The sequence below is a fragment of the Etheostoma spectabile genome, unplaced genomic scaffold (genome assembly GCF_008692095.1).
Source record: "Etheostoma spectabile isolate EspeVRDwgs_2016 unplaced genomic scaffold, UIUC_Espe_1.0 scaffold512, whole genome shotgun sequence".
Classification (NCBI taxonomy): domain Eukaryota; kingdom Metazoa; phylum Chordata; class Actinopteri; order Perciformes; family Percidae; genus Etheostoma; species Etheostoma spectabile.
Genome location: NW_022605624.1, coordinates 32,062 through 45,563, shown reverse-complemented (window position 1 = coordinate 45,563; position 13,502 = coordinate 32,062). Strand labels below are relative to the sequence as shown.

The window sequence follows — 13,502 nt, the reverse complement described above, 5'->3', positions numbered from 1 at the left end:
GCTACAAGAAGCGTTTCCAAGCTGTGATACTTGCCAAAGGGGGCAGTACAAGGTATTATCTCTGCAGGGTGCCTAAACTTTTGCAGACACCATTTTTTTGTTTTCTGTTGTTTTGAAAGTGTAAATGATGGAAATAAAATCTAACTTTTGTGACATATTATACGAATGTCTAATCTGTCATTTGATGCCTTTTGGAGATTTTTCCATCTTTTCTTGGCTTCTTTATGCAATTTACTACAAATTTTTACCTGGGGTGCTCAAACTTTCGAGCCCCACTGTATTTTCAAGGACTATAAGATAGTGGAACTTTGTATTGGGCAGAAGGTGGAAGGTCATTTTGTCAGTCTCCCAGCAGATCAAAAGTTGGGCATTTTTGCTGCTGATTGGTTCTGTGAAGTCTTGTATCACGTATATAATAATTAAACAATTGTTTCTGATGTGTACATGGTGGGTCTCCTTTCTCACAGAAATACCAACATTCTGTGGCTTTATTGACATTTTTTGCCTGTCAGCTAAAAATTACCAAAAATGCATTTCTTGACGTAATTAAACAATAAAAACATTAAGTATAATTTTTGATCCTTCATTTTTATTTTAACTGTGCAAAAAAAACAATTTAAAAAAGTTATCTTTTAAATTAAAATCTATAGTTGAAAACAGACTGATGAACAAAAAAAGAACTCTTACAACTTAGTTGAATACAAATTCAAAAATTCCTTAAAATGTCTATTATGAACTACTTGAAAGAGCTCCACTGCAATGATCCAATACAATGTCTTTTAGAATTAGAATGAGATCTACATGTAGTATGCAGGGGCTGAGTACAGCAAATAGGGGTTGAGTTTACTGTCTTCTGAAGCAAAGCTGCTGTTCTCATGGACCTGGCGGCGGTAGTACCTTCGGAGGGCAGGACTGCCAGGGTGGCACTGTCTTACATGAAGGAAATACTCATCAGGGCGGTTTGAGGTGTAACCACAGTCCTCACATACAAAGATCTTGGAGCGTCTCTGGCGGTAGGCATACTGTTGGTGAACACCATGAATTTTTCTCATATGGGACTCCAGAGAGCAACGCTGTGTGAAGGCTTTCTCACATAGCTCACACTTGTAGGGACGTATACCTGCATCAGGGTGAGAGAAAAGAGTTTTTTTTCCAGTGCAAGTTCGTGGGGATGCATTTATACATTTGGATTGGAATCAGTGGTTTAGTAGTCTTGCATTGCCAGACCTACTGTGTGTCTACAGCGCCATATAGTAAGGTCTGCTACACTACATCCTCATAAACCTTGGAAGAAGGGGTGTGGGTGCTATCAACAGTATCCCTTAACTTTTGATTATTATTATGTATTTTAATTGTAGGATTTTATTAAGGTTTCATGATCAGAGCTTTCCATAATTGTCAGCTTTCGGCCAAACAGCTGACAACTCTAATCTTTATTCATCTTTTACAGCAGAGCCATCTCAAGTCACATTGCAAACACAAACTAAAATATGCAATGTTGTCAAATTAACAGGCCTATGTCATTTGAGGAAAAAGTAGCCTAATTTGAAGTTTAATAGTAATAGAACTTCCTGCAGTAGTATTTAAGTGCATTTATTTTCCTAGTAAAACAAAACATTAACCATCATTGTGCCTGTTCTAGCCCAGCCCATTCTCATGGCAATTCGTGAAATGGTAACATTATTTCATCTATTGATTCATGTACAGGTACACGATTTTCACACATTTTTGTAGTGGTGAGCACCAATGTTAAACGAATGCATTCCAATTAGAAGCGTCTTTCGTGATAACAGCACAATTACTTTAGCAAGTTGTATTGAAAATCGGAGGAGGAGGTTTTTGGGACTTTTCGCATTCTTCTTCTCCTAATCATAACCGTCCCCTTGTTGTTGCTGTCCTCCTCCTTCCTTTTGCTGTTGTTCCTTTCCTAAACACAACCGTCAGGTTGTTTTCACCGGTGTGTGGCGTTTTGTCTTTTTTTTATGGCTGACTTCCAAATTTTGTAAAGATCAAAGAACCTTTATCTGAACCGTGGCGTAATTTTAGCTGCAAGAAGTGATAAATGGGCCTTTACCCCTCCCAGATGGTAGGGGGTAATGGCGGAAGGCCGGTTGCGCCACCCCCCGACTTGCACTTGCAGCTTTAATAATTTCTGATTGTAACAGAGTATTTTTAAAATGTGGGTCTAATACTTTGATTTATGTAAAGGATTTTCAAAGAAAGCCTATAGGATGCAGCAGACATTACTTGTTTCTAAAACTGTCTGTTAGTGTGTGTGTGTGTGTGTGTGTGTGTGTGTGTGTGTGTGTGTGTGTGTGTGTGAGTGTGAGTAAAGTTTATTCCTGACCTGTGTGTGTTCGCATATGCCTCTTGAGGTCGAAGGTATCGTTGAATCCTTTGCCACAAAATCGACAAGGATGTCTCTTCACCAGGCTGTGGCACTTCAAGTGTCGAGTCAACATGCGCTGCAGAGGGAATATCTTGTGGCACACCGAGCACACAAAGTCACCTGAGCTGGGGGAAGTACGGGGACGGGGCTGGTAGAAAGAGATAACTGCTTGATGAATATGAAAACATGGATGATCAGCATCAGGATTGTTCTTACTCTAGTTAACTTACAAGGAAAACTGTGCAGTCTTAACAGTTATCAATACACAGTATGCCTAATAGTGCTGGTGTGCTCCAAGCACAAACACCTGGTATTTTGGCTTTCTACACTGAGGTGGTGATTAGCTTGATCCTTTCTAGGTACCAAAACTATCTCGCTACGACTAAACTAAAATAAAATTTAAAATCTTACCTTCTACTTTAAGAAGACAGATAGGCCTAAATTGTCCTATATAAACTGAATAATTCTCTTTAGGCCTAAAGATCCTTTCTGGACCATGCGTCGCGGCTTTATCCATGCTGCTCGAATAAGGCTCCACAAAACTCACATGTTCAGAGGATTATTACAGCCTATAGGGTACACCATTAGGTCCAGCGGACGGATGCTGACGTACTACTATTTCCATCTCTTAGAGTGCGGGCTTTAAGATGCATTTGATGCTATTACCCCAATGGAGGGCATATCTAATGGTTATGCTAACTCCCTTACCCCATCAGTGTACAGCTTTACTAAGTAAGCCTCTAACTCCCTATAAGTCCCATTCAGTGTTTCACTTTTCCTTACTATCCCTTTGCAAAATAGTTGCCGTAGCTCAGTCCTTTTCTGTTGATATTTAAGGCTTTCTGCTTTCCTTAAAGTTGTCAATCTAACACATTACTGCCTTCTTTCTCAATTTCTGTAGCCCTCCTCCACTGTCTTGGAAGTTGCCTTCACTCTCCAAAGATCTCCTGTTGCTGCCTTGACTTTACTACCTCTAAAACTATCTTTTAGGGGCCAAAATACATTTCAGATCTGCTACTATACTATGAACCACCCAGACCTCTCAGGTCATCTGGGACCGGTCTGCTTGCTGTCCCCAGAGTTAAAACTAAACAGGGGGAAGCAGCTTTCAGTTTATATGCTCCACATATCTGGAAGAAGCTCCCAGAAAACTGCAGGTCTGTCACTACTTGCATTTCTTTTAAATCAAGGTTGAAGACCTTTATTTTTTGGTTTTGCCATTCTTTAAATAATTGTTAATTTCCTATACTGAAGTAGCATTGTTAAAACTATATTACAATCTATATAATCATATAGAGAGGGTTAAAAAGTGAGACCGGTGGGACGGGCCCATTCTGGGATCGGCAAGGATTGAGGGAGGATTACGTGTATAGAGCAGCCTAAATCTTGTTTGCTGCTTTTATATTTTTAGTTGTTTTAACTGCTCTTTAATGTTTCATTCCTTATACTGCACTGTAACTTTTCTTTTTGTATTTTATCTTTTTCTTAATCGTCTTTAACTGCTCTTTAATGTTTTATGTAATGAACATTAAAATGCCCAGTTGCGGAAATGTGCTATACATGTAAAGCTGCCTAGCCTTTGGCCTTGTGTTACAAACCCTAAAATGTCTCCTTTCAACCTTGACAAAGACAGCTGCCTGTAAAGTTTTGATGCGAAATATTCATCACGCCCCTGGTGTATAATGGCCTTTAAAGGAAAGACTGCTGCTACAGTTTGAATGAGTGTGAAGTCCAGTGACCAGTAACCAAAGTTCACAGGATAATGCAGCCCTGCCACTAAGGACAAAGCAGAAGGTAGCACTGTGCTGCAGAGTAGGCCGCCAAGGAAAAAGAAGTGTTATGGGCAGAAACCCAAATACTGTAATAGTATAATGAATTGGGCTACCGTAAAGGCCATGTGGGAAATTGTTAATTCAGACCTGATCAGGTGCTAAAAAGGACAGTTAATAAGAAATTAGAGAAAATGAATCTATGAATATGGTGTGAAAATGTTTTAAGTTTGACATACAGAACATACAATTGATGTTTCGGACTACAGCTTCCTTGTTGTTGTTTTATAATTCTCATAAGTATACAACACAATGTGATTGGTTGCTGCCTTTATTTGCGGTGCAAAAGCTCAGAAGAATTTACCTCGTTACTTCACTTTATCGCTGTGTAATATTGGTTTTCTGTGTAAAAGCAACCGTTTAAAACATTTATGTGTGAATTAATTGGACTCAGAAAACCTCCCTGGTGTGATAAGGCCTTACCTTTAATACTGTGGCTCCCACTGAAGTGCTTTCCCTTTTTGAGGTGTGTTCCACTTCAAGGTTGATAGCACTGCCTGTGAATCATCTTTCACCCCTGTTCTCACTGAGTCTTGGGGTAAATAATGGGCTTGGGCTGTAAATGATACACTCTAACATAGTAAGCTGCTGCCACCAGGGATTGCTAGTCCATGTGTTCCAGTCAAGTCCATTTCCTTCAGTAAACTGTCTTTCCAAGCTGTCAGCTGTCCTATTCCTAGCTATTCACTAGCTGATACTAGATATGATAGTTATCAGTATAGAGTACAAAAACATGCCAAAAGTTGGGTGAACATTTGTATAGAAGCCCAGTAAACTTGGTCATAATATAGGAGTGACACTATACTTGACAAGAAAAGCCTGACCTTACCTTTGCTCTGTTGACCAGTGCCAGGGCACTTGGATGGTAGAAGGAGCCCCTTAGCATAAACGTTGACCAGTCCGGCTTAGTGTCAGCTCCTGGTCCTCCTGATGCTGCAAAAGGTACTGACACTGTCATTCCAGCTGCTGTCCCACACCCTATGGTGGCTACTGACTGAGGCACAGTTGCAGGTTGTTGGGTGTCAGGACTGCAGGGTATCTGTGCCGTAGCAATTTCACTCACTAAAATGGATAAAAATAAACAATTGTTTTGTTTATAAGTAAATTAACAAACTCTAATGAATGACCATATACAAATCCCGTAGATACATATAAATACATACATACATACATGCATACATACCACAACAACAAAAAATACATGCTACACTTTAACACGGACAAACCAACTTTGATGTTCTGCCTAATTCTGACAGCTGAAAAAACATTTAAAGATTTGTTATTTAAATTCTTACCTTCTGTGTTATCTTTTTTCCACTCAAGCTGTTCTGGCTCTTTCCATTGCCATGCTCCACATGCCCCACGTTTCTTTTTAACAAGGAAAGACCTAGGCATCCTTTTGAATTCTCTTATCTCTTATTTGTCTTTTTCTTCAACTTCCGTTGATCCGTCCCTCAACCTCTGATCCTTGCACACACACTGCTTTTAGTTTTATCTGCCAACCTAGATATTACCTTACTTCCAATCCTTATATCCAACCCTCAGCAATCTGTAGGTACTGTATCCCAGCAAAATCACAGTGCTTATTTCCATAACACTCTCTGGGAAGAGTGGTGAGGTTTGGAGCTCTAAAGAAGGGGGGTAGAATGCTCATGACTGGAGTACACCTGTGTTGACTGTATGTGTGCGCCATTTTAACTGGTCCCCCACTGGTTTTGCATGTCAGGTACTGAGAATCCGGGGAGTTTCGCATTCAAGTGGCCCTTGGAATGCAAATTTGTGCCTCGGACCAAGTCCTGGCTCCAGACAAAGGGCACGGTCTGAGTAACAGGAGCAAGTACAGAGGAGCCACAGCCTTAACTGCTAGGTAAATCAGCCCTTTCTCTTTTTTTAGCCTCTTTCTCTTGCAATTGTTGGTGGGATTACAGAGCTTCAAAAAAAAAACACAAAGGCCATTCACACACACTTTTAAGCACTTGCTGTCTGCTGACGGTGATCTTTGCATGATTACACATACCTGATGATACTTTCTATTCTGTCAATACTGAGATAAGCAGCAGCCCCTGCAACCCTGGACAGAAACAGGTGATGTAAAAATGTATGTATTAAAATTTCCAAAACTGTCAAATCAGAGTATTTTATTTCTGTTGAAAAGTCTGCTTATGAACGAAATTATTTGAAAGTAAACTGCACAACCTGGTCCAATTGTCTGCACAGTAAGTGCATTTGTAAAGAACAATGAACTGCGAGGATCTTATTTCACTGGACTCTGCATGGCAAATACAAATGTAGCTCGAGACTAAACCCCATCATGCAAATAGCAATAGAGGTCACTCCAAGAACATCAGGATGATCAAGAAGAACAAACTGTAGGTTAGTAGAAACATACTTTAGTCCCATCTCCCTTCTACATTTAGCCAGTGTATGTCCCACATTTCAAAAACTGCATTCACAATACTGTCCAATGTTCCAATATGTAGTATAATATATATTTTATTCATGTAAAAATTGAACAGCTGAACTATTCAAGTTTATCTGTCAGTGGTTGGCAATTGGATGGTAACAGTGGAAACAATCTGTGGCCATAATATTCAAATTGGTAAGTAATAAAGAAACTTCCTTGCTGCTTTAACCCTCAGGGGGTCAGGAGTTCCACTGGCAAATCTCAGCAGGTTGTCGTGTGTTTAGATTACAATATTTCTATTATAAGAGAAACATAATAATTTTAATCTATGTTATAATTTCTAATGTGTGCACTTCCAAATACTGTGTTTTTAGAAAAAAAAGTGTTACAAAATATGTTAAACGTGTTAAATTACAGGACTTAGATGAAACTTTTCACAGGTACATCTCGGTACCGGATTTTCATTTTCTAACAACACACTCCTTTCTAAATAATTTATATTTTAAGTAACACTTGTTCTGTACTTCAATATGTATATATTTTTGAGCTTATTTATTTGCGCTTTACCATAAACATCCCACATTTGTCAGGCTCCAGATGAGCATGCATTCTGAGTTTTGCATGGGCTCACACTTTAGTATGTTTGGTCAGGTCTTCCCATTTACATTTAAACATGTTTGATGCTCAGTGTTCTATGTTTGATGTTCACTTTTAAATTCATAAAAAATACTATTTGAATGTGTGTTACTTATTAAGGGGTCCAAGCCCGAGAGGCTGGGAACAAAGCTACGTGGTCCACACAGCAGGGCTGTGGAACCCTATTGTTTTTCTGAGGATTATTTTCCTCCTCCTCCACCATTATTCTTCTCTGCGTAAAACTCACTCTACAGCCTTAACTGTACATGATGGCAGTGTGCCATTTTAAGCACTGGTCCAAATCTATCATACTATCACTATCATACTGATGAATAAAACACTTAAAATATATGTCCGTATTTAAAATAAATGCAGATTAAAGACAAATTAAAAAATCCTTCTGCCATCCCGGCTGGTGCCGTCCCAGAGCTTCTACTTTTCAAAATAAAAGCTTGCATCTAGGATAAAATGCTAATAAACAATAGGCTATCTCTCTTACTTTTCAAAGTAAAAGCTTGTGTCAACTATCATGCTAATGAATAAAATACTTGAAATATTGGGTGTTTTTTAAAAAGTTTAAAAAATATATGTCTGTCTCTAAAATTAATGCAGATAGTAGGCAAACAAAAAAATTCCTTCTATGGCTGCAACTTGGAGCCTCCCGCCTCATGCCCTCTCGCCATGCTGATAAGTACATTGTATTTGCAGCAATGTCCCTGTGAAGGATGAAAACGATATAGCATATCAAATTAAAAAGGACTCTTGGAAAGAGTGTAACATGTTTATTTTTGTATTCTTGTTCTTGTGTGTGCAGATCCTTGTTATCCCTCCTCAGGAAATCCTGCTGTTAGTTGGCAGAAATGGCTGAGTTGCTGATGCAGGTTTCATCAAATGTAGGCTCCATTAATATCAGGGAACAACACAACAATAACATTCAGAAATGAGCAAACATGAAAAAATTGTTGCTTTAACAGTTTAAAAAAAAAATTCAATTGATTGCAACAACGTGGTCACAAATTTACCCGTGACCATCTGGAAAATTATTCGCGATTTTGTATTTTTGACCCTCTGAATTTACCGTTGGACACACCTCGGGATGAGACGGGATGGCATGAGACAGGACGGCATGACATGGGGCGCTCCAGGCTGCAGCCATACCCGCCTCAAATTTGGTAAAGACAGGCCATTGGGGGGCTCTATATATCAACATAGACAATTTTGGGCCATTTTATTCCTTCTGAGGCCAAGTGCGTCCAGTATGACCCCAAACGGCAATTCTGATTCTTAACTTTGTAACTCAATAATATAACTAGTAGAAACATACTGTCTTTTGGAGCTAAAACCTTATAGTGGCTCTGCTGATGTCTTTGTTGTCTTCCTATCCCTTACAGAAGTTTTTGTATCCAGACTAGAAGCCCAGAGTTTTTCAGGGTCATTGTGCAATTAATCCGTACTGTTACATGCAAGATTGATACACTCTATGTAAGAAATGTAAATTATTTGTCCTTTATATGAGTTATAATGTTCAATCTGTTTATTTTTGCACTGGATGACTCAAAATATATAGAACTGTTTTGTTAACACAAATGCTTGTTTGGCATTGCTGTGTGTGTGCAATATCAATATACAGTATATCTGTGAGATTCATGTTCGGTTTCATTTATTTATATTTATATGTCTTTATGGTTCTACAACCTTTTTGATGATGTTCAAAGATTGAATATGGACAACAGGGTTGATGTTTTACAAGCTTTTATAGAAAATGAAATCAGATTGACCAGAGGTTGTCAAAAATCCTTTTGGTCTCTGGGATATTTGTAATAGCAATGTACCACATACCTTGCGGCTCACACCTCTCGATATTTCCTGATGTTTGCGTTTTGCATTGTTACGCTTTGGGTTCTGGTTCTGTCGACCAAACAAATTATCCTAGCTGGCTACCAAACATGAAATGTATCATATTTCAGTCAATTTAAATTCTATCAGCAAAAAGGTTAAGATTATAGTTCAACATTGCACTACATCTGCCATTAGTGGGGACATATAATCAACGTTTGTGTTTTGGCAGATAACTCAACACATGAAGAAGATTGGCCATTACTTGGCGCTTTTGTCGACGTAGATCGGTTTTGGATTTTTTACTCAATCAATTAAAGGTGCTTTAAGCAATGTTGGGTTATGTCAGTTATTGTTGATGTTTAAAGTATTGTCAAACAACAGTTCATCGACGTCGACTCGCGTCGGGATGACTGGCGCAATAAGGCTTGGACCCCGTCATAACTGCTTGCAGTTCTAGTTGTAAGCACATACAGTACAGCATGTTTACCCTCGGACCCCAGAAAGTTAAAGTGCTGCTCAAGGCTCACTGGGTGAAGTTAATTGTATTTATATAGCACCAAATCACAACAGAAATTATCTCAAGACACTTTTAATAAAAAGCAGGGCCCTGCTTTTGAATACAGATTTAACAAAACTTTGAGCCACTGGTGGACTCATGGGATGCCCCCATGTAAAAAAAATGTTGTAAAAGTGCCCGTTGGATGCCCCCACGGCAGAAAAAAGGGGAGTGTTTCTCAAATAGGGTTACGTATACCTCTAGGGGTACTTTGGAATAATTAAAAGGGTATGTTAGTTTGTTTTATTGTGGATTTAAAAATATACAGTCGTTCTTAATTCCTAAAATAATTATATAATTTAATAATTAATTACAATATTGTTGTTTAGTGAATTAGACACTAATAGCGCAGTGTAAAATCTCTTAAAAAGTCCAATTAAAATCTTGTTTATACCTGTAGAAACCCTGTAAGTTTAGATGTCTTCAGTAATTATATGTGCCTTTTAAATAATAATTCTCTTTATACTGTGCAATAATATGGAATGATATGTTCTGGTAGCATTTCCTAGTGCTTGCTGAGACTGTTCATTGTACTGTGTGTTGTAGCCTTCCAGAACTGCACTCTAACTATGCAAAACACCAGTCTGCGTGCTGCAGCATGGAAATTAAATGGCAAAGACGTAGCTTCACTTTTCCATGAACTAGACAAAAAAACTGGCCTTTCAAGTTACACCTAATTCCAGCCTCTTTGTCTACTGACTGTTTTACCATTATATGAGCTATGTTGATTATGGATGGATAGCCTAACCATAAAAAACAAAGTACTGTTCATCGAAAATATTTTTTTTGTAATATGGTTGATGTTTACATTTACATGCACCCCTGTTGGTCTTGGCAAAAGCTGTTTTAACTTTGTTTAACATATTCACACAATCAAAGATTAGCTTTACAGAGCCATCAACAATGGCTTGATAAAGACGAGAGATTTTGTTTGTTTTGCTTCAGGTAAATGACCAGTCTGAACAGGAACATACAAGAGGCCATGTTTAACTGTTGATGTGTTTTCATTGTCTGCCACACCCTTCCTGCCTCTTTAAGTTAGAACGGCTTTGCTTCTTTAGCTTCACTTATTGTATCTGTTTATTCTATAAGAATCAGAATCAGAAAAAGCACAATGGAGAGTAATCCAGAGGAGATAAGATCCATAAGAGATAGAATGAAAACAATAATCAGTTAACTTTATTTCTATAAAGTAGTGGGGTTGTAGTTTTTCAAAACTTCACGCAAACACTTTTCACTGTGATATGACTTTAATGGCGAGCTGAAAGCAGTACGATGCTGTTGACGTTATACTTCTGTGAGACAAGCAGGCATAACATTGGTTTGTATGCCCTGGGGACTGACTGACAGGCTGAGGTTGTAAGGCAAGGCAACTTTATTCTATTTCACCTTTCAGCAACAAGGCAATTCAAAGGGCTTTAAACAAAACATTAAAGAGCAATAAAAAATGATCATGATGAAAATAAAACATGCAAAAACCAAATAATAATACACAAATAGAGGAATAAAAGTTGAACTACAAATGCAAGCAGTTATGACAGGGTCCAAGCCTCCTTGCGGCAGTCACCCGGGGTGTGTCCGAAAGCGGGACTAGTCTACGTTGGCAACAATGCCCCCTAATGGCCGATCTTCGCTAAAATTGGCATGCCAAACAAGTATCACAAGTTTCATGTCGATTGCTTTTACTATGGCAGAGATATTGAAATTGCATATTTCCCATTTAAATAAAGTGAGTTATAGGCCAAAAAAAATTAACGTTGATTGTAGCGCCTCCTAATGGTCGTTCTTCGTCAAATTTGATAGACTATCCTAGTGGGCCCTCGGACAATGATGGGACCTCGAACAAATCTTATGCTGATAACTTTTAATTTGGCCGAGACATGATATATACGGAAGAGGATTAGGGCCACTGGTGAAAAATGTATGTGAGTACTGACTTTATTCTCAGAATTCTGACTTTAATCTCAGAATTCTGACTTTAATCTCAGAATTCTGACTTTATTCTCAGGACTCGCATACATTTTCCACCAGTGGCCCTAATCTTCTTCCGTAGATATATGTTTTGTAACTAGCTAGGTAAATTTGTTTGAGCATCAAATGCGCATACGTTGCAAAATTATTTTAGTAAATTTTTATCAGGGCCACCTGGAGATGCTACTTACCAGGTTTTAATGCAGATCACTCACACGGCCTGGGAGGAGTTTGAAAAAGTTGGTTTTGGAACGGATATGGGGCGGGGCAAACCATCACCAATTCAAAAGGAAGTGTTTGCTGAGTTCATCAGTGATACCAAACACCTAAGATTCTACCTTAAACAGTTCAAAAGCCATAAAATTGGGCGTGAAGTGAGCACACGGCCATGGTTTAAGTATAGGAGGGGCTCAATATCCCATGTAGACCACACGTTATAAGCATCATGTAAATCGAATGAAGTTTGTCATGTAAGGCTGATTTCCTGTTGCCAGCGAGAGGCACTATGGCCAAAAGTCCATTTTGGCTTGGACCTTTGTCAATCGTGAGAAATTTCAAGCAGATATGACAACGCACACTCAAGTTACAACAACTTTTTGTTCATCGATAAATGCTTAAAAAATGTCATGCCGACACCGTTGAATGAAAAGTTTTAGTTTTAATAACCTTTCATCGTTGAGGTCTTTAGATGACACAGACCGAATTTGAAGTTGACCGGATGAAAGTATAGCACGTATAGTTTTGGCCCTACTTCCTGTTGCCACTAGGGGCGCTATGACTTTGACTCAATTTTGTCCAGTAAATGTCCTCAGAGTTGGAGTCTTATGAATCGTAAAAAGTTTCGAGCCAGTTGGACAATGTACACCTGTGTTACACCCACTTCCTGTTGGATGGTGAAACGTACAAAATGGCCCTCAGCCATGGCCATGCCCTATGACGAAATGTTTTTCTTTTAATAACTTTTCATCTTTAACATCTTAAGATGGCACAGACCAAATCTGAAGACGCTTGGATGAAATCTCTAGGGGGAGTTTTTTTAAGGACAACATGGAAATGGCAAAAATCGCAAAAATGTTGAACATCCAGTTAAAAATGGCGGACTTCCTGTAGCGTTAAGGGTAAGGCTCCAATGAGCTTTTTTTGTACGTCTTGGCATGTTACATATGTGTAACATGTTTCGTTAGTCTAAATTAAATGTACTGCAGAGGCTCAATTTCTTTTCTTTTTTAGGGGACGGTAGCGAGCCATTTTTGGGCGTCTATTCCCAAAACGCTTAAAATACGTACTTGTTCACCAGGCTTGATGCGTCCGCCAATTTTGGCGAGTTTTTGAATATGTTAAGTCCCTCAAAAAGGCCTTTCATTTGCCAGCAGAAAGAGTAATAATAATTTCTTCAGTTTCAATAGGGCCTTCCCTACTGTTGGCACTCGGGCCCTAAAGATAAAAAGATAATCCTTACAATATAATACATGAGTATATAATAAACACAAACTCCTGATGAATGAATCTATTTTTATAAAGTGGTCCTAACTGAAATACATTGTTGGCTTCCTGCGAAGTAAGAACTACTTTTGCCAATTGTTCACCCCGTGTTGTATGGCAGTTGTACTATAACTCCCCATCTAGGGATTACATTGCATACACGTTTAAATGTCAACATTTTTAAATGAACAACACAATTAAATGCAAGTTACATTGGGAATATAGGTGTTACAAGGGTACGTATGTCTCTGTTTGAAATCCAGAATTCATTTTACTATCCATGCGTCCATTACTGCTTACAATTGTTTGCTAGGATACCGAGCATCACCCGCCATTCTCCTTATTTAGTTGCTCTCCTGACAGATGTGTGTGACTTAATTGATTGATGCTCCTGAC

The 13,502-nt window shown here is 38.6% G+C and overlaps 1 protein-coding gene across 1 annotated transcript; it reads right to left on the bottom strand.

Moving 5' to 3' along the window:
- Window positions 1–692: 692 nt before the first annotated feature.
- On the bottom strand, window positions 693–5,825 carry zgc:171929 (putative transcription factor ovo-like protein 3). Its single transcript, XM_032511908.1, has 4 exons — window positions 5,514–5,825; window positions 5,048–5,280; window positions 2,348–2,537; window positions 693–1,120 (listed from the first exon to the last, which is right to left on the bottom strand). Exons 1-4 carry the CDS (start codon window positions 5,611–5,613, stop codon window positions 798–800), a joined length of 846 nt encoding a protein of 281 aa, XP_032367799.1. The 5' UTR covers window positions 5,614–5,825; the 3' UTR covers window positions 693–797.
- Window positions 5,826–13,502: the final 7,677 nt, after the last annotated feature.